The 22,144-nt window shown below is 42.1% G+C and overlaps 1 protein-coding gene across 2 annotated transcripts in view; it reads right to left on the bottom strand.

The window, feature by feature from the left end:
* Positions 1 to 3,421: 3,421 nt before the first annotated feature.
* Positions 3,422 to 22,144, bottom strand: part of CPEB4 (cytoplasmic polyadenylation element binding protein 4) — a 38,172-nt gene continuing 19,449 nt past the window's right edge. Inside the window, exons 3-9 of one of the 2 annotated variants that reach the window (XM_002196280.7) lie at positions 15,517 to 15,540; positions 13,476 to 13,649; positions 12,338 to 12,427; positions 11,756 to 11,874; positions 10,823 to 10,937; positions 10,455 to 10,636; positions 3,422 to 7,807 (exon numbers count right to left, since the gene is read on the bottom strand). In XM_002196280.7, coding sequence (XP_002196316.2) covers positions 7,580 to 7,807; positions 10,455 to 10,636; positions 10,823 to 10,937; positions 11,756 to 11,874; positions 12,338 to 12,427; positions 13,476 to 13,649; positions 15,517 to 15,540 — 932 coding nt within the window. In that variant the 3' untranslated portion in view covers positions 3,422 to 7,579. The remainder of the gene's footprint in view (positions 7,808 to 10,454; positions 10,637 to 10,822; positions 10,938 to 11,755; positions 11,875 to 12,337; positions 12,428 to 13,475; positions 13,650 to 15,516; positions 15,541 to 22,144) is intronic. The other variant, XM_012574979.5, reaches the window with a different exon arrangement.

Raw genomic sequence — 22,144 nt, forward strand, 5'->3', positions numbered from 1 at the left:
CTCCCTCCCTCCCCCAGAGACATCAGGATGCTGCCAGGGGGGCAGAGCAGGGCTCTGTCTCCATGGATTGCTCCCTCTGCAGAGAAAATGGAAGCAGTCACTGCTTTGTTCTGCCCTCACATTGCTCCACAGACACCCCCTGCAAAAGCAACGCTTGAGCAAATTCCCTTTCCACTGAGTGAAGAGCTGGGCTGATTTTGCCAGTGTGTACAGAGCAACATCTGTCCATGCACAGCTGGCCCACTGCAGCAGAGCTGGGGGCTGCTGCTGCTGCTGCTTCCAGGAGAATGCCTCAGAAACGTAAGGAATGCCATTTAAACTCAGAAACGCTCGGCATGAACGTGCTCCCAACCCAGCCCAGCACTGGGCATCAGCTTAAAGCCACAAGCATTGCCTTGCAAAGTGACACTTGGCCAAAGTGACAACTTCATGCACAGCAAGGCCTGAACAATCCCTGAGCAAACTGATCCTGGTCCATGAGTCAGCAGCGATGTCAGATGGTGATTTACACCGAGCAAACATTCTTTTCAAGCCTTGGGTTGGACAAGGCTGGCAGAGATTTTTATTTTTTTTAATGCATTGCTCTCCTTCCACAGATTTCAGATCTGGTCTGAGTTACTGAGGTAAGTGTGTGTCCACTGCATCTACCCCATCACTGCCATTTAAAACCAATGTTCTTCACTCCCATGAAAAGCAAAGCAACTCCAAGTTTTGGGATAAAAAAATACTCCACGGCTGACAGGAACAAAAGTACATCCATTTTAAACATTAAGAATAATACAAACCCAAAAATGTGTCCTCACAGTCATCCTTGACCTGTGCTGTGCTCGGAGGATTTAATCTCAGTTTTCATGGCTCACCAAATTAAATTTCAGGAGGAAAAATGCAATCAAGCACTGACTGAATACATCTCTGTATTTTGTGTATACCAGGAGGACTGAGAGCTTTGGACCAGCAAATTTCATGGAGGAGCCTTAACAGAACATGGTCTCCCACGCTCCATAGACAAAGTCACTGAGGCAGCTTCCCTTAGGGAGAGATGCATTCAAATAAAACAGCATTTAACATCAAATTGTCTCTCTGACAAGCCCTACAAGAAGTCAGGAAATTATAGTTCCTGTGCCATGAAAACAGGTGATATCTGATGGCATCAATCAGAGCATGGGGGTGCAGGAAGACTTTCAGTGATGCATTCAGAGCACTGATTCACCCCCTTCAGTTCCTCTGAGCGCATAGACAGCTGTGAGGATATTCTTATCCCACAGGCTGTTTTTCACTCTGACAAACTGAATCAGCTTATTTCACACAGAGGAAGGGATGGCAGCTTTTCTCCTCATCTCCCCTTTCCGAGGCCATGGCTCGTCCCAGATTCCCTGGAGCTGCACTGAGTGTTCTGGGAGTGGCAACTGGAGAGTCAGGACTGAGCAGAAGTGTCCCACAACAACCTGACAGCACAGAGCCCGTCCTGGAGATCAGCTCAGCCTCTAAATCAGGGGAGATTGGTTCCATCCACTCCTGCACCAGCCTGGAATGTGGCAGCTCGTCCCAAGGAAGAAGCTGGGATTCCCACACGGTGGGAATTCTGGAATTCCACACAGCAGGGCTTACCTCCATCTTCTGGAGCGTGCCTGTAGCATTTACGTACAGCTTCTGTACAAAGTGAAACCCATAACAGGTTTGTTGTGTCATTTGCTCAAAAAACTTACCAGCAATTCAGAATCAGCCCAAAACTCCCAACAGATTACCTGGAGTTTTGAATGATCCAGACCTTTCCCCTTTATTTATTTCAATGTTTCAGACTCTGCATAGTAAGAAAACTTAAACATTCACCAAGGATTCTGCAATTTAGAATAGGAGAATTCTAGAATGAATATACACAGCAATCCCCAACTGTAAATCAAGTGTTGGATCCTGAGAAACTCTCTAAATTTGCAGGACTTTAAAGTTTGTGAAGGACATTGTTGGTTCCACCACCACAGAATCCAAAGCCTCAACCCTTCCATATTTCAGGACCAGATTTCAAGTCTGTCACACTTGTGAAAAAACATGAACACATAAATAAGCACATGTTGTCTGAAAGACCATTTGCACTTGAAAACAATGTCAAGAACTGTGGCTATTTCCCAACAATCCCAGTGCAGGGAACAGAGGGATAAAGTTTCCCAGCCAAGTCCCAGCTGGAGCTGGTCAAGGGTGTCTGGTGCTGCCTGGCTGGCACCGAGCACTGAGGAATTCCTGACTCACTGGGCAGGCAATGCACCTCCAGCCACTCCTGATCCCAAGCATCCCAGCTTTCTGTTCTGTTATTTCTGTTTCATGGCAAGAGAACTGGGAATATCTGCGTGGAACCACCAGCAAAGCTTCGAATTCCTGTTAAAAACCAATTTCCAAAGGCAGGAGCTGCTCCAAGTGCAGCAGGTGAAGGCAAAAGCAAGTGGAGGGATCAGCACTGGCAGAACTAATCCCATCAGAGCTGCAGGACCTGCACAAAGGAATGAGACTCACCACCCACCGAGCATTTGCACCACAATTCCGTCAGTGACGGCACTGGAGATTAGCAGCACAACTCTGGGATTCCTTAAGCACCTGTTGAACGGCCCTCAAAGAGAAGATCTGTAAGGTAGAAAGGGCTTCACAGACTTCCTAGGGATTTCAAGTTTAGATATTTTAAATTAAAGGCTGAAACGAGCAAGTTCTCTAAAATGTCAGAGCCTTCCCTCTGTTACTGTCAGATCACAAGTGAGGCAATTAAAGAGGATTCCTTGTCTGTCCCTGCCTTGCTGAGCTCTGCCCTGGCCCCGCTCTGGTTCTCTCTCTGTCCCACTGCACGCTGGTCTCTGGTCTCTCTCTGGTTGAAGGAGCTGGGATTGTTCAGCCTGGAAAAAAGAAGGATTTGGTTGACCCAACTGTGGCTTTCCAGTAGCTGAAGGAAAGATGGAAAGAGACCCTTTACAAGGAATGGCTTCACACTGAGAGAATAGGGTCAGATGGGATATTTGGAATTAGGAATTGTTCCTGGCAGGGTGGGCAGCCCTGGCACAGGGTGCCAGAGCAGCTGAGGCTGCCCCTGGATCCCTGGCAGTGCCCAAGGCCAGGCTGGATGGGGTTTGGAGCAGCCTGGGACAGTGGGAGGTGTCCCTGCCATGGCAGGGGTGGCACTGGATGATTTTTAAGATCCCTTCCAGCCCAAACCATGGCGGGGTTACGTGTGCCTCAGTGGTTCTCTCCTCACCTGCTGCATCTTCACCTCCCCAAGGAACCTTTGCTGCATTTGTGAGCAGGTCAGGGCAGCAGAAATTCCCTTAAATCTCTTTACACCCCACACAGCCCAACAAAATCCCCTCCCCAAGCCCCACGAGCTTCAGCCACAAAGGAACGAGTTCCTACAGGAAGCTCAAAATAAAAAGGTTAAGGAGAAACATTGAGTTAAAAGTTTTATTCATTCAACATCTCACATTACAAATATTTAAAAATTATATGCATACTGGTATAAATAGTCATTTGCAAACTATTTAATAACATTAATTTTCACTAGCACTTCAACAAATGAACTCTTTAAAAAAAGTAACTTGTGTTATATAACTTAGAGTAGAACATACAAAAATATGAACTTAAACGTGAAAATGACTTTAATAAAAAATGAATTACCCTTATTTAAAATGCTATAATAAATACTACAACCTCCCCATACACAGTAAAAACTATATGGAAATTCAGCCAAGTAGTACAATTAACTGACATACTTAAATAACTTTTCCTTCTGATAATATGAGCAATACATTGGGGGAAAAACATATTAGGGATTAGTAAAAACTAGACACCCACTTGCTAAAAGTTTCACTTCCAAAAAATATAACAAAAAAATCTGATGAAAATTATAAAAACTAATTATACTTTAAAATTTAAAAATATAAAAAATAAAACAGTTGAATACAATATTGTCCCAATTCTTACAATGCTATCACAGTAGCTTTAAAATAAGATAATAAAATAAAGCAAATGACCAAAACGTTTTATTCCATTTTTTTTTAAAAATAATCTCAAATTTACATTAGTAGAAAGATTGATTTCTGATTCTTTTCTTTAGAAACACCAGCAAGAAAGAGGATTTACTAGAACAGTAGAAAATGACATTTTTAAATGTCTGCAATTAAAAACAAAGAATTACACTGCAAAGATCTTCCAGAAGTCTGAAATAGGTATTGCACATAACTTGAAGTTAACTTGCCACAATCCATCACATTCAAGTTTTAAATCACCTTTGAACAGAAGGTTTGAACTCTTCAAAAACACAAGGGGTGAATTATCAAGTCTTTCCAACAGCATCCTTATAAAACGCTAAATTCAGTCACTGCAAGGTTGAAATTTGCATTCTGCAGAGGTCTGTGTATGGAGAAGTAGAGACTATACCAAAAAAGCACGGGGCAGTGGGGTTCCTTTACATATAAAATAATCAGAAACACTTTATTTTACATTGCAAAAATAACCATGGAATTACTCTGTCACTCCCCCTGGAACGCCGCTGCTCATTAATGACACCCCCCCCCCCCCCCCCCAGCGGTAGCTAATTACACGTTAATGAGCCTGGGGCTACACGGTAACCCCAGAGAGCCCCGTGCCATCAGGAGGCTTGGCCAGCACTGGTGAAGCACAGAGTAATGGAGAGAATTGTTTATGCCCTGTAAATCGAAGTGTAACCAAAGGATCTGTAAACACGCTTGTCACACAATCACAAGTGAATATTAGTAGAATAACGATTTCTTACATTAGTCATGCATACTAACATTACATGCCTGCCCCCTAGCAGGCTCTCTTTTATTCTTTAAATATAATTTAAAAGAGCAGACACGGTTCTGCATCAAACACCTAACATCGATTCTTTATTAATAATAAAAATGGCTAAACATTCACCAAAAACGTCTGCATTTGTGTATAATTTTTAAAAACTCAGTAAGAAGCGGTAGACAATTTTGATGGTTCTTGACTTTTAAATTTCTACACTATAGTTATGCATTTAAATTTCATGGGTCTAAAGACAAGTGTCATTTGTCACTTTCATGCTTTTTCTTCTTTAATTCTCAACTTTACATATACTATTTCTTAAATTATATGTACACCAAATACCTGGTGCTGGGCTAAGATGTTTAAGCAACATGCTTTCTTTTCTCTGCAGATTCTAAAATAGCATTGCCAGTGCACAACATCCATAATTCAAAATGTATGCAGAGCACTGAAATGTATAAAAAGCAGAATATAAGAAAATAAAATTTATTAAAATTATTTATATTAAAAAATGAAGTATATGAAGATCTCTCAGTAATAAAAGTACAAAAAGCTACTCTTTGCAATATGAAAAATTGAGGTATTGCATAAAGAGATATCCCGTCAGTGAAAAGTGTGCCTAAAAATGCTCACTGTTGGAAAAACAAGATATACAAAAGTAGTGCATAACAAATATACATTATGTGCATGACAAAATAAGTTAGCTACAAAAACACTGTACCGAAATTCAGCAGGTCATGTACAAAGGGAAAAAATTATTATTCAAAGCTAGTTCTCAAACAGTGTTATTTTCTTGTAATGGAAACCCACCTCACCTGTTTGCTGGGCAGGATCGGCACAATAGCACACCCCAAGCCACCTACAAGCATTAAAAAAATGAAAGGAACATTCCAACTAGAATTATGTACTTCAGAGAAAAAAAAGTCCCTGACAATCTACACAAGAGCACTCTGCATTTGCATTACTGTTGTCAATATTTTCAGGGATTTCAGTAAAAGCAGCTCCCTTGCTATACTTGACTAATAGACAGCAAATGTCTCCATTTTGACCTTTGGAACTTGGTAAGGTATCAGTTCATTAAAGCCTGTATTGAACAGAAAAAACTGCTTCTCATAAAGATAATGGGGCTGGGGGAAAGGGATGAGGGGGGCTTTGAAGGGAGCAGATGTTTTCCAAGCAGTGCCAGGGCAAATCTTTGGTTTGGGAGACTCTCAAGGTGGTCCCAGGCCCCTGGGGCCAGGCAGAGATTGCCACAGAATCACTTTGTTTGCACACTGCTACATCCTTGGTGGAGAAGTTGGCCAGGGCATTTAGTTCAAAAGTACTAAAAATAAATTTTCAGAACTACTCCTTCATTCATCTGTTTCAAATTAAACCCTCTGCACCCACTGGTCAGCGTTCGGTTCGCGTGTCCTGGGCTGATGCTTCTCAAGGCAGGACTGAGTTCCAATAAAGCCGGCGTTAATTAACAGTGTTGGCACTTCCACCTGCGTGTTTTTATCTCCCCACAATTAGTTCTGAAGAGCTGGGATCTGAGCTGGGATTCTTTCTACAGGAAGAATAAGAAAGGCATCTGCACACTTGCACCATTCCGTGCACAAAATTCGGGCGGGGGCGTAGAGCAGGGTTTGGAAACTCCTTGGGTTCATTCCCTCTGTTACAGCTAATTTTGGGGGGATCGAAAACTGACTTTACAGCCAAGATGGGAAACCAATAAGCAGCCAATTTGAGTTTGTGTGCCACAATGGAATAGCAAAACTCCAGTAAAAATCTGATATCCTTGAGGTATCTTTAGGTTTTCTACTTTTTCATGTCAAAATGGAGAGCAAAGGCTGGCCCCTGATGAATGTTAGTATATTAGGATATAGAGTTATATATAGCCATCAAAAATAAAATCTATATATTTATCCTTCAGGAGAGGAAATGCCAGTTCACTAGTTGTCATTACTCTAGCTTTGGTAGGATATCTAGGGCTTTAACCAGACAATTGAGTTCTCTTAAAGAAAAAAAAAAGTGCACTCCCCCCTCAGTAGTAACTTTACTCAACTTTTACATTCAGGAATTCTTAAAATGTAATCATTTTGATGAAAATATAGTAAGCTCTGCCTATCTCGTTAGAAATTTGGATGTGGGTGGTAGCCAGAGGCACGGTCAGATACACACCGAGCTAAAATTTCAGCCTCAAAACCCTTAGAAGAGTTTGAAAGAAAAAAAAAAACAAACAAAAAAGATCATTATTATAGTGCTGCTTCAACTTTGCTCATGCATTTCTGTTGCTTTAAACATGCTCTTTCCTGTTGGTAGGTAAATGCTAACTTCATCTGTTGCTGGAAAAATCCAAAAACAAACAAAAAAAAAAGAGGCAAAAACAGGCTTCCCTGGGGGAAAAGTGTCAGAACAGACTGATAGTGTTATTGTTACACGGTTATTTAATAAAAGTATTATTATGTTCTTTATTAACAATAATTTAATTAAAAAACCAAAATACTCTATTGTTTCAATTCTCTTCTCTTAATATTTTTTCTCTCCTCTAAGAAAACGTTGCAGGAAATTAAGTGTTCTCTCGGTAGTAAAGACAAGAGAATGCAACTCACTTGCAACATGTTATCGATACGAAAAGGAGTTCTCAATACAGTTTTCAATGACAAGATTCTATAAAATACCCATTATAGGTCATTCTTTCATTAGACTATTGTTAAATTACAGACTACTACAAAAGGACATGCTGTGAGTGAGGGGCGGGGTGGGGAGGAACAGAAGAGTGCACTTAATTGGAGGCCTGCAAATGAGCGATCCTTTAGTTCCAGCGGAATGAAATATGTCTCGGGCGGTCCCCTCCCTCCTTCACCAGGGGCTTGTGGAATTCCCTGCCGGCACGGGAATGGATAGCAGCCCAGCAATATTCACAGTAATACTGCAGACACGTCACGTTAGCACAGAAGAACGGGGCGAACTTCCCGCCGCAGCGGGCGCCCTGACACTCGTCACACAGCTGATCGTCCAAGACATATGGCTTAACTTCCACCTGCAGCCACAAAACGAGACAGTTGGTCATTCTTCAGTGCAAATTCTTAACTCCACACCCGCGTTTTAGCAAGGCAGCCAGCAGATTTGCAGTAGGGAATGCTGGAACTGAGATTTCCCCCTCATGGCACCTGAACGTGGGTGTTGAACACCCCCCAAATTCCAGGCACTTCAACTCTTCTACCCCCTCTTTCATCCTTCAGAAAAACCCCAGAAATCAGTGCTGACCATCAGTCTGACACCTGCTGTCACTGATTTACAGAAAGGCTCAAACAACGTATGGGCTGACACCAAAACCTTGGATAATTATGGGAGTTATTTCTGATGCCCAATTAAGCTCTGTCCCTTTCAGGCAGGAATGGAAAGTGTTCATACAACACTGTAACTGCTGATTAAATATGCACATGGCCTCCAAATTTCAGTCTCTGAATTTTCAACGTTAAGACAATTCATTTATTCTCTAAATAAACACTTCATTTCTGTATATTTTCCATGGCTTAGTCCTCTCAGCAAAAGGAAATCCACCTGATCTTGTTGGGATCAAATGAGAGGCTTAACACGGGACTGATGCCCTCCTACGCTGCTGGCATTAAGGGCCAGGTGATGGGCAGGAATTCAGAGCAGCAGAAATAAATATAGGTACAAGTTCCTGCTCTAGAAGGGTTTGTGAACCTTCTCTGAAGCTCACTGAATGTGATGTTTTCACCAATATTTTCGAACACCCAGGCTGTGACTGGTATCTCTGCTGTTATCTCTGCATCTGGCCTGGGGCTGCTCCCCTCTACACCTCACAGGCCTCGGACACACCTCAGGCAAATAAGGACATTCACAAGTTCTTGGGTTTTTAAACCCACCCAATTTTATCACAGTCCAGATGGCACTGCAGTAGTTTGATGTCATTTTTGCTTACAGGACACATAAACTGCTCAGACAGAACACAGCAGCCTTTTTAACAACCCGTTTTTCTCCTCTTTCAGTGCTCAAGTTGCATCTCCCAAAACTCTGCCCTGCCAACTCAGTCAATTTGTACAAGAGCAAAAGCAGGCAAATATTCCTAACATCACATTCCCCATCCCCTAATCTGCTGTGCAGTGGGAGGTTGGGGATTTTTTGAGGAGTGCTGCCTTCTCCAAGTCCTAAAAAAGAACAAAGATGCCATGCAGGCCTCCTTCATGTGATGATTCTGCTCTGTTCCCTCTGCTCACCTTTAGAGGCCAAACTGCAGCTCAGGTGTCCTTGTCACATTAATTCTGAGTGTGGCACGGCTGTATCTGCTCCCTGAGCTGGGCACAGAGGATTTCCCAGCTCCAGAGAAAGCCTCAGTTACAATTCTCCACTAATGGTGGGAGCCCCAGTCACTGAACCCTTCCTGTGCATTATCTCAGAGCACACCCTTTAGCAGCACCTCCTTGCCTAATTTTACAGGAAATCCCTTCTTGTTACTGGGGTTTTTTTTACTAATTTTATTTTTCTTTTTACAGAAAAACAGTATGGGAAAACCAATAATAAATAGAACCTTAATAAAAACTAGTGTTGCTGTATTTTTACCTCCCTCATGCACCCGATTTCTCTTATAATGAATCCTCTCTGAGCATTATCTGCCCACACAAAAACTGCACAAAAAATGAGGAAATAGGGAGTGGGGGGAGAAAAGGAAGGGGAAATAGATTGCAAAATTTTTTTTCAGAGTTTACAAGTACTTACTTAAATTTGTAGTCCCACCAGCTTCAATGGACCTATTCACCCAAGTGTCCGCTTATGCAAGCACAAGTTGCACAAGGGCAGCCCAAATTATTTGTTCAAAGCTGTACAGAACTTATTTCCAGAGCCAAGATTAGAACAAAGACATTCCAATTCACAGGCCCACAGTCAAATTGTTGTTACAATTCTTCTGCTTTATAGCCAAAGCAGAAGTGAAAAGATAATGGGCTAATCAGCCAAGTTTGGAGGTTTTCCACTGTATTAACTTTAAAATTAAGATCAGTAGTGACAGTCATGTAGGAAAAATCCAGAGACAAAGGATGAATTACAAGAGAAGATGTGAGCATCTGAGTTTCCCAAAATTGTGGTCTGAAGATCACTGTAACTGGCAGTTACATTTTAGAGAGATGAAGAGGGCAGAAAGCTGATCCATTTGGCATATTGCTCTAATTTAAAATAATAAGGAATACAATAATAAAGGAATGAAATAAGCAAGCACAGCCTTTGCACAGGCTGTGGAGGGAGGCTGCAGGGCACAGTAACAAGTTTACCAGGATGCTCTTGGACACCCAGCACACATGGGGTGCTTCTGCCTCTTCTCCCAAAGGATGCAGAGCAGGAGTAAGAGCTGGCCCATCCTTGGCAGGCACCTCCCTCCCTGCATCTCACAAACACCACAAATCCTTGCGGTGGGAGCATCTGAGGAGCGCAATATTCTTGGAAAAGGCCAAGGCAGCTGCCACACTTCCCACTACACTCAGCAACTCGAGAAAGTCTTTTTCACAGTCACCTCCCACGTGCCAGCACCGCCAGCTCCCTACCACTCCGCTTTCCTGCCGCGCTGCATGCGAGAGGCACTAAAATCGGGATGGAGCTGGTGTACCACTGCCAAGCACAGCCCTGAGGCAGGGAGGGCGTTTGCAGGGGAGCAGGGGCGCAGGCCTTACCCGTTTATCAATCTCTCCGTGCTGCAGCTGGACGAAGCGGGCGCTGATAGCAGCGATGTAGCTCTGCTGGTTGGAGAACGCCACCCGCCCAGCTCCTTTGGGGTACTTGAGCTCGGGGTCGGTGTCGATGCCGGCGTAGCAAACCCCTCCGTAGAGCCGGTCCATGATCATCGCCAGCTCCACTGCAGCACAAAGTAAAACCAAACAGGGCTCTAGGCGCGCTCGTTTCTCTCCAAGCACCACCTCGGGATGGGCAGGGTCCCCCACTGTGTCACCACACTCAATATTCCCTCGCTGCCAGGCTCGCTTCCCCCAGTGCTCCCCAAACCAGGCTGCACATCCAACATGCCCAGTGCTGCAGTGTGTACCTGCTCGTAAAGGCCGAGGAACACCACCAACAAAAATGGTTTTTCTTGGGTCAAGAGGCTGGGAACCATCCATAACAAAATCACTATCACTAAGGTTCCAAGGCCGGATCTGAACCTATGGACAAAAAGCCTGGTTTTTTTAACCATTCACAAGTCAAAGTGTCTCAGTAATAAAAATTACAACAGCGTCCTACAGAGAAGAAAACTTCTTAAACGGCTGTACTCTCTAAACTCTACTTCTTCAGCAATCATTTCTCAAAATGAAATGGTAACGAGCTCTCTTAAGACAGACCATTTGAGGATGCTAAATTTCATCACTTCCTTGTTACCCAAATTTCTGGGGAAAAAACCCTCACCCTCTGCTGACACATTTACTTAATCATGACTGAGCTGTGCTGTACAGCCCCCCTGGCCACACAGATCTGCACTGCTCCTGTTGTCCCAGCCTTATCTCAGTGCACCAGGCTCCAGAGTTGCCTGTTTAGTTACTGTGCTGCTTTGTGTTTGCTCACAGCTGGCCAAAATTTGAAGCACAGGACTAGAGGAGAATTCTCTCCCCAACTATTGACAGACTTGCATCAGCCTCCCAACCATTTGTATATTAATAATTTACAGTTCAATGCCATGGTATGTTTTTTAGGATTTATCTGTTACACACAACACAGACAATATGAATTCTACATGTTCATCATTAGCAAGCATAAAATACCTGTCTGGAAATACATCTTTTCCTGATAAAAATAAGCATTGTAACTAGACTAAAAAACTTTCTTATGTCTAGTTCAAAAGTAGTAAGTTGGTCTTTTCTCTTCTTAATTTGACACCTTAAAGAAATTTTAACATTAATGTTCTGAATAAGAAAAAGCTGCATGTGAAGAGCCCAATTTGTGATTATCACCCACGAATTGTGCAGGCCCTGACAATTCCACCTACCGGCTTGTCTTTGATAGTGGGGCTGGAAACACAGAGATAGAGCTTTCCATCTTCTTCAATGCATGCATCAATCAGTGCCTGCACAGAGCTTTCATCTTGGAACAGCAAAAATGCATATCCTGGCCAAGGGAAAACACAAACATCACTGCTGCTGTCTGTTTGTCTATAGGATCAGAATTTAACTCAGAATTAGGTTTGACATCACGCTGCCACACAGGAAGGGAAAAATTTAAGGTGCTCTCAGCACACATTTCCAACCCAAAAGTGCTCTGGTTTTTCACCTAAGGAACTAATCCTTTCCAGCTGCTGTGGAAGGTATTTAGTGCCTTTAAAAAGCTGTTACTACATGTACAACAACAGGGTGAAGAGGGGAAAATGGAATAAAGTAAAACCAGGAAGTTAAGAAGAATTCTTTTAGTGAATAATAACTGCAAAGCCATATTTGAAACTTCACCAGTATAGAAAAATCCCAAGTATTAAATTCCTTTTTCCCCCTAAACATTGGGTCACTGTAAAACCAATCTAGTGTTTTATCCCAATAAATCATTCTAAAATGTCATCTTATTGGTTCGCATCATTTACCTTTAGGAGGAAAATAAGATTTGCTCTCTGCCTTGTGTGGCCAGTCTACAATCAAAGGTCCAAAGCGCCGAAAACTTGCAGTGATCTCATCTGGAAAAGGAGAGAAGGGAAAAGGCATGAGCTTAAAATAAATTTAACTTAAGACATTTGAAAGACACTGATTTCATCCTATAAACAAACATTCTGTGACCCTCCATGTTCAGCAGCTCAGAGCAGTGCTCAGTAGCTGATGGTGGATCGTTGTGACGAGACAGAACACTCCTTATAAAACAAGACAGGCCAAAGCTCAAACTTCTTTTTGTACTGATAATTATAAATAAAAGCTCACAATCCACTAATTCTCAGGAACTGAGCCACTGCATGTATACTGTTATAATAATCCAGCTTCAACTGCTCTCATGGCTGACATGAAGTTCAGGTTGCCATGTCACAGCAGGGCATTAGAAGCTCTGACACAAAAAAAGTGGGGATTAAAACAATGCCGCGATTAAGAAAAAAACTTTTCACTTTTATTGTTGCATTTCTTCTAACCACTATCCCAGCAGGCTCATACACACAGAACACAGAGTTCTGGTGAAACCAAGCTTCACAACACCTGTACCTGACATTTTAATTTTATTTTAATAACAACTGCAGTTTCTGCCACCTGTATTTGTGTGATGGACCACCACAAACCGCTGGTCCCTCAGGATGCCCTGCACAGATTCATTCCTGTCTGGGTTCTCACCATGCACAGGTCAGGATCTACCAGAGGACAGAACTCATTACTGAAAACAACCTCCACTACACAGGAGCAACCAAACATAGAGTTAGGACTTGATACCTCACACAGATCTTATAAAACTATGAGCAGCTTTTCCTGCTACTTACTTCTGCGGCCTGTAAAATTATTGCAATGGATTTATGAGTTTCTACAGGTGATACTGACTTGTTTAATTTTGCACTTTTGTGCTGCTGAGGTCAGTTCAACGTGTGACAAAGTGATTTTGTGATTTTGTTATTCGGTGGCAGAACACCACCATGGCCTAAACCCACTTGAATTATTTGACACGTGAAAGATCCATTTCCATATCAAAGCTTGGAGAAGACCCACCCGAGCTGGCAGACAGAGGTTCCTGCCCTGGGTGAGGTTGTGTACCTTCATCGATGTCCGGAGGCAGCCCCCCGACAAAGACCTTGCGGGAGTAGCGTTCCACGCGCTCCCCGTTCTGGTGGGAGAAGCAGTGGGGAGACCCCAACCCGCTGTGCAGGCTCTGATCCCCACGCCCATCATCCAGGAACCCATCCTCCATCGGGAACAGCGAGGACTGACCTGAAGAGGGGGTTGGAAAAAAAGAAAAACAGGGGAAAAAAAACCATACTAACAGAACAAAGCGCACACTGTTGGAATAATTGGGGAAAATGCACCCGTTGCTGCATCAGCAGAACTGGCAGTGATTTGCCCTCTGAATGAGCAGTTATGTTCTCGATTTCATTGCACCCTTTCAGTTTCCAGCATCATCCAGCAGCTCAAATGCTTCAATTCAGAGGAAAGGCTCTTCCTCAGAACAAATCAGGATTTCTAACCGGTGCTCGAGCTGACTGCTTTCCATAATATTTTGTGTTTCCAATGAGGTTTCTTTTAAAAAGTATAAAAAGGCAAGGGAACAGCCAATTTGGTTTCTGGGGCTTTCACAATATCAAGCCATCTATTCCATTTTCCAGTGAACAGCTGCTTGCATGGAATAGATAAAATTTCAAGTGAAAATGGGAAAACAAGAATTCTACCAGTTAAATGTATTACACATTTAAATTACCTGATATCAAAACACATCATAAAACACCCACTAATAAATAACAAAAATAACCTGAGGAAACATTACATTGTCATTCACTGCAAAGACTGAAAATTTTGTCCCTCCTACAACTTTACTTCAGTGTTACAACAGAATTTTGTTAATGGCCTCACTCTAAGAGAAAATATTGTAAAATGAGAAATGTTCCACTTGCAGTCCAGCATCTTTCTATCATAATCATTTATCATAGAGTTCCTTAATAATATTTCTTTTAAATAAGGTCCTTTGTTATATATGCCACTGTATAATATCATAAATAGAGCACAGGAGCTGTTCTCTGCCATGAATTCCCTCTTTAGTTCCAATATTCAACAGCTAAACAGCAAACTGAGACTTCTGTTCATTTAAGGAGCATTTTAGGAATAAATATATATAGGGAGAGTAAGTAATGAGGCGTGCTAAAAGTTCTAGGATACATTTCCTTTTGTCTATGATGTGATACACTGCGTCTGTTTTTTCAGGATTCATCCCAATCTACCACAGAAATGTAATGGTGAGGTTAATTTATCCTGGTTTTGCTTCCTCCCCTTGAAAGAAATTGGTTTTAAAAAAGAAAACATCTTGAAAACAGAAAATCTGACCAAGATACAGACATGTTCTGTGACAAAAACCAAACAGCTAAGAAGCTGAAAGGAAAAAAAAAAGGTAGTAAAATCCACCATCCACCATAGAATTTCTATGAATAAAAAATGGAAGGCTCAGTCAGGTTGCCTGATTTGAAATTTCAAGAATCTTTTACACACCTTTAATAAAAATAACAGTCAAGTATAATGAGGCATCTTTCTGTAGCTGGGCAAACCTGATTCCTACTATAATAAAAATATTGTAATATTGACTTCAACCTTGTTTCTTCCTAAGGAACTAGTGCACATGTCATTTGTTTCATCTCGTAAGACCCCAGTCCTGCAGGGATTGTTGGGAGGGAGCAATTCCCAAACCTAACCACCCTTTCCAGGCCCCTCAGCTGCTGCTGGAGATCTCCACACACACACTGAACCCAGCAGGTCAGACACTCACTGTATTTATGCTCCATCGGCACCCAAAATTCCCAAAATAAACTCCTCCAATATTGGCATTCATAACACACACACACGCACAGAAACACAGCAACACAGCCCCCCATGGTCACAAACCATCCAGGTGATGTCCACTGTGATCATTTCAGCCTCAGGTACTCCCTAATCCAGTTAAAATGCTGATTTATGGCATGCAGACTATGTAAACGTATGTGAAAGTGCTCCCTTATAAGCTTAAAGTTTGGACTTTGCCCTCTAGTAAAAACTTAATGTTATTTCTCCCATGAGACATTGTCAACATTAGAAAATTAAAGAGGAATATTGTTACCTCGCCTTCTCCCATATGTCCTTGCTGCATGTTAAATGAGAAAGAAAACAGCCTTTCAATCATTGTTATAAGGACCAAAAGACCTAGTTTTATTGCCTTTATACTGACTCAGTGATTCTCGAGCCTTTGCAGATCCAGGTCATTTAAAATAAGTGTTCACAAGCTGCCCCTCCCACCCCCCATGGCCTCCTCAGCCCAGCTCTGTTACTTACTGATAAACCACGGTGACAGGAGCCTGACCAAGTGGGTATGGATAATCAAAGAGACTTTTGGAAGCAATTTTAGCCCCAAACTTGCACATTTATTTATTTATTTGAGCTATTCCTGGGGGTGTGCCTATAAGCAAATGGATCTTTCCTCATGCACCAGGCTCTCCCTGCCTTGCCAAGCTCCAGAATATTCCAACACTGCTCTCCACCCAAACTGGAGGAGAAGCCCTGACACAAGGAAAATGAAAGATTGGTGTGAAACTTTCTGTTTTAAAATCAGGTTGCTCTGCACAACCCACAAAATCCTTGGTTCAATTCTGACTGGCAAATAACCAGCTGAAAAACTGAAAAATCAAGGAGAAAATTGGGCCACTGAAGTTGCCTTCTAGACTGGGCAGTGTGTCCAACAGGATGGATTTTCTCACACTAACCCAGGACACTGTGCTGCAATAATTTTTTACCCACTCATTCCTGCTTTTCATGTTTCAGAACAAATCAATTCTACCCCTAAAAACAACAGCATTTTCTGTGCTGGCTTGCAAGAACCCATTGTTATAGCACGGCCAAACTTTCTAATCAAACTTGCACATTCTTTCTCTTTTAATCTCATTAAAATCTCTTTCTGAAAGCAGGCCAACTGTTTTCAAAACTTGGATTCTTCCTGGCAAGTGCTGTGAGAAACTCTGAGCACATCATGTCTTTGATTTTGCTTCCCCATTCAAAACTGAGGCTGGCAATTAGTTTAAGCATTTCAATATTTGTAAACCACAACAATACAGGAGTCATTTCCTCTTTCCAAATAAAAACTGTATCAATCCAATTTACTTCATGATTATTTAACATCCATAAGATCATTTCACTCCTCTGGTAGAGACTCACAATTAACACCAAGAACACAAATTAACAAAACCCCGGTCTTCAGACTGGAGCATATTCTTGAGGCAAAGGTTTTATGGGAGAATCTTATGGGCTGAGGGCCTTTACAAGCATAGTTTATACCTGGTAATTTTGAATTTAGAAACGCAGGAGGCTGATGCAGTCCTCAAAGGAGAAATGGAAGGAAATCACAGAGCGTCAGCAATCTTTCTGTGTCCCTGACTGAGCCCAGCAGCCTTTGCACGTTTTGGAGTACATCGAGCACTCTCAAAGCCAGCTCTGCCTATAAAGCCAGAAAAATCCTGCCTGTGGTTTCTGAATTACTGACAAAACCACACAGCCTCCTTCTCTCTGTACACTCTCTGCTGGCACGGCTGCACCGTGGTGTGAGACCACAGCCCGGGCCAGGGGACTCCTCACAGCCTCCCCACCTGAGGCTCTCCAGACAACAGCACTTTTCTCCTTTACCAGCACAAAAAACACCCCAAAAAAGCTCAGCCACCAGCTAGGAATTCTTTCCAGTGCCAAATACTAGCTTTGGACAACCAAATACTATGTTTTTTTCCTCTTCCTTTTCTTAATTTGCCTCTTGTTTTCAGCGTTTGCTTCACATCTAAACCACAAAATACCAACATCTGACATTTCAAAACATTTCTCAGGATCCACAGTTTATAAACTCGCCCAGCACAGCACAGATACAAACTTTCTCTGCTCCCTGAATGCAGGGTTCATCACACGCCATTAATTTCACACAATGTGAAACTCTGTGAAATACAAACAGCATTGAGGCAAGGAATGCTCTCTTGGCAGGCCAGGAAGGAGCTGAGTCCCCCCTTCTGGCTTTCAGAAATTCAGATTAAGAGAAGGCTTTGCTACACCAGTACCCAGCTAAGCTGCTGCACAAATGAAGCCTTAAACTGCCACCAAGCACAGGAAAAGGTTTATTTGTAAATCACAACTCCTGCCCATCTTTTGCTGAGAAATGAGACAACTGCAGCCTTGGTTTGGATTCCTCAAAGCTGTTTTCCCCTTCCCCATTTTTTCAGTGGTTCAGATAATTGCATAAAGAGTCTAAGATTTATCTCGTGAGATATCTTAGCAAGAATTTTCCTACAAAACATAAAAAATACAAAGTATTCACGCAACTGGTTCAACTGCTCATTAATAACCAATGCAAAGATGTTTTTCCAATAAAATCAGCCTGAAATTGAAAATGCTATTAGCAGCTGCTTCAATTATTTTGTCCCTTCAGTCCTCCATTTATTTTTGTGTTGGAAATAAAGCCATAGAGAAAGTCAATGATCTTTTGCAAAAATTTGCTGCTTTTACTTTCATTTTAAGGAACATCAGGAATAAGCAACCCACTCCGATTTTTTTGTCTTCTCCTCATTTGAGACACTTAATGGGCTCCTGGCCCCTTCCCTTTCTCCTTTCTTTTTTTAAAATTCTTATATTTTGTGTCTATTCCTCCAATTAAATGTGCTGAGCTCTCTTCCCTCTAGAGGAAGAAGCAGCACAAAACCCATCAGCATGTTGGGTATAACCCCACAAACACATTCTGCTGAAAACCCCTGAAAAATCCTGCAGGGATCCTAAATCACTCAAACCCCAAACCTGCTCCAAGTTCATGCTGCACAAAGTGTGCCCAAGTTGAGCACCTGGTTCTTGCTGATTCCAGGTGTATTTTGTATTTATACATCAGCAGCTGTTTGTTAAATATGTTAAGTATTACATAAATGGAGAAAAGTGTCAGAGGCTAGATTTTCTTTTCTTTTTCAGAGAGTTTCAGGCTTTCACTGAAACTGGGAAGGTGATTTGGGGCCAAGGCTGTCTTTTGTTTCCCTTAGGACTTAACTTACAGAAACAGAAGTATCAAAGTTCCACATGATTATTTCTAAAAGTGAGCTGGATATCCTTGAATCTACCAGAGAAAACTTGCCTGAATTTCAAATTATAGAAAAATAACTGCAGCACAATCTGCTTTAGCCATTATATCAGCAGAGCTTTATTCCTACATTTTTTCCCCTCAACTGTACTTTGCAATTATATCAAGATTGCCAACGCTGTGCACAAGGCCATTACAAACATAACTCTAATATTTTACTACCTTTCCCCCCAGTACTCTCTGAGGGCAGGCAGGGCTGGTTCTCACTCCAGAGGGAGATTTTATCATCACTTTGTATTTCACAACACGTTTCACATGGATCACATGCTTGCCACAGGTAAAAAGACATTTCACAAGAGGTTCTGTAAGGTCACCTCAAGCCCTTGTTCACCAGGGAACAAATTAAACATCTCCTTAACCATACCAAGGGAAGAAAAGTTAAGAAAATTGTAAAGAATTTAATGCATACTTGGTTAAATTATCTCTATTAAATTCAGAGACTCAAGCAGGGATTTTGCAGAGAGCTATCTACACTTTGTTAAATCAAAACATAGAAAATCTTATTTACCTGCATATATTACACACACAAGTATTTCTTTCCATTTAATAGAGCCTTACAATTTAATTATTAGATGACATTTTCAGCATAGAAGCAGGTAATGTCATGAAAAGTTGTGTTTGTCCTCAAGTGGAGCGATGGGACAAGGGGGAATGGCCTCAAACTGACAGAAAGAAGGTTTAGATTAAATTTTGGGAAGAAATTCTTCCCTGTGAAGGTGGGGAGGCTCTGGCACAGAGAAGCTGTGGATCCCTGGCAGTGCCCAAGGCTAGGTTGGACAAGATTGGAGCACCCTGGGATAGTGGAAGGTGTCTCTGCCATGACACTGGGATGAAACTAAATTATCTTTGAAGTCCCTTGCACCCCAAACCACTCTGTGACTCTGAGGCTCTAAGGCAGGCAAAAAAAGTGCTGTTTTTTTATGCATTCCTTGATTTCATATCTAAAACACAAAAGGATCAGTCAGCACTTCCATGAGTGTTAACATGAGACATTTGCATGTGTGCAGAAATGTTGCCCAGCTCAGGCACTGATTCTCATCCCAGGCAAATGATTCCAAGCACATGATGTGGAATTATTGCATGATGACTGTGGAACAACTGCCCATGCATGGCTCCAGCCCAGGACACCTGATCCAGGAGAAATTCTCTCAACACAGGACAAACTGAACAAAATGCTAACAAATCTGCACTGACAGTGAATGTATTCCATGTCAGAACTTTGCATTTTACAGTCCCAGCCATCTCTGACACTGTCAGATGAGATCCCTGTCCTAAAAATGGTTTTCCAAACCAAGCCACTGAAAGGGAATATGAGAGATTCCCTTTTTTGTGGATTTCAGATGCTACCAAACTTCAAAGAGTGAAAACTATTCCAATAATATTTTATTAATCTTAAAATAATCTTACAAAAAAATTAAGCAGCTCTGTGTGTACATCTGAAGAATCTATATTTGACACACTTTCAGCAATGTCAAAGTCAGCATGAAACCAGCAAAGAAGCCTAAATTTTGCTGCACATTAAAACCAAGGATTAGCACCTTTGGAATTACTGATTCTGCAAAAGTAAGCAGCAGAGTTGCCAAAACTTGTAATTTTCCTCCTAATTTACTTATAAAGAAACACAATGTAAAAAAGAGATTTTTAAAAAACATGTTGTTAAATTCAGCTCTACCTTATGTCCAAAATGTCCAAACAAATGCTGAAAAACAGGAGTACTACTGTAGATGCAAATATTATGCTTTATTTCAAGTAAAGCCAGATGCCTGAAGACAAGTATTTACCATTCCTTCTGTCAAGAACAGGAACAAAATGAAGTTTCTGTTATTCCATAGCACTCAAGTACAGGTCTGACTAGAATCTTTAATTTTCAATTCCAGGTCACAGTCACAAAACAACTGACAGACAAAAAGTAAACAGATTTATGTCCTTCAAAAACCCTGTGGAGAATCATCCAGCAAAATCCTTTGTTAAGTAACACTGTTTTACCTGTGATTATGTTGAATTAATTGGGTTCACATGGTAGAAAGGTAGAACCAGAGTGAGTAGCAGAAAGCAGATTCTCAGCATAATAACTGCAAATAGGGAGTGTTGATAACTTTCTACATCAAATAAGCAGGGCTGGAGGAGAGGCTGGGAGCACTGGAAGGGAAAATTACTGTTTCCAAGGCTTGTGGAATGAGCTGCAAGTTTTTAGGGCTTTAATCTGCCTCACTGAGAAATGGGGCAGCCACAGCCAGGAAAGAATTATCCTTGGGAAGAAGCCCCCCACATTCTTCTCCCTCTCTGGAGACCTTCCAGATCCACCTGGATGTGTCCCTGTGCCACCTGCTCCAGGTGAGCCTGCCTTGGCAGGGCTGGGGCTGGATGATCTCCAGAGATCCCTTCCAGCCCCTGGGATTCCCTGATTCCCTGGCTGCAGGGGCAGGAGGGAACATCCTGCTTCCAACTCTGCCACTCCAGCTCCAAATCCACCTCTGCCAGGAGCTCCAGGGAACTCCTGGACTGGGCAACTGAGCCAAAAAGCCCTGGCCATGCTTCCAGAAATTACTGAATCCCAGAATCACTGGGGTTGGAAAAGGCCTCCAAGGCCATTGAGTCCAAGCTGTGACTGATCCAATTTTGTCACCCAGCACTGAGTGCCACGTCCAGGCCTTCTCTGGACCCCTCCAGGGATGGGCACTGCACAGCTCAAGCCTAAGGGTGAAGGGGAAATGGGATAAAAAAGGTTAACCCTGGAAACCCCGAGGTCTTTAAAGCCAGCAGCAGTGTCACTGCTTTGCTGCTGCTGTTTCACACCAAGGAGGCCTCTGGACTGAAGGAACCTCCAGACAGGATTTGCCTCCATTTCCACAACCACTTAACTACTCCTGAAATCTGACAAACCCAATTCAGTCTCCTTCATCTCAAAACTACAGAAGCTTCAAAGGTACCTTTGAAGTTTCTTTGCTATCAAACAGCAGAACACAGAGAAAACCAACCTGCTACAAATCCTAGCCACAGCTCCAGCTTTGTCTACCAGGGATCAATATTTGTTCCTTAATTCCAATTATATTCCAGTGGGATACTGCAAATCAATTTAAGTGGGAGCTTTAAATATTGTATGTATTTGATTACAACTCTTCTCCAGGATCCCCCACAGGGTGTGAGATAAGAAACCAAAAGCAAAGGAGCAAATCATGGAGCACAACCATCAGCTGGAGACTGAATGTTAGTTGGAATTCTACTGTATTTCAGGAAAGCAGGCACCCTGCTGCTCATGGCACTGAGCTTTATTTTATATTCATGTATGACTGCTGGAGAATAGACACCAAGTTATAAAAACATCCCATCTTTTGCCTCAATACATCTTCCAGTTTATGATATGGAATAATTGGCAGCATTTATCTTTTGAACACTTCAAGTATTACTGTTGTATTCACTTGAAAAATAAGAAATGAAAGGCAGAGTTTGCAGCTGGGAGAAGGAAAAGCATTACAGGAGTCAGCTTCTCAGCCACAAAACTACTTCAAATGTGGTAACTTCATTAATGACAGAATTTCTGACAGGAGGGAAGGGAGGAATGGGATGTCATATGCTAAAAATTGCTAGATAAAATTTA

This window comes from Taeniopygia guttata, chromosome 13 (genome assembly GCF_048771995.1).
Source record: "Taeniopygia guttata chromosome 13, bTaeGut7.mat, whole genome shotgun sequence".
In the NCBI taxonomy this organism is placed as follows: domain Eukaryota; kingdom Metazoa; phylum Chordata; class Aves; order Passeriformes; family Estrildidae; genus Taeniopygia; species Taeniopygia guttata.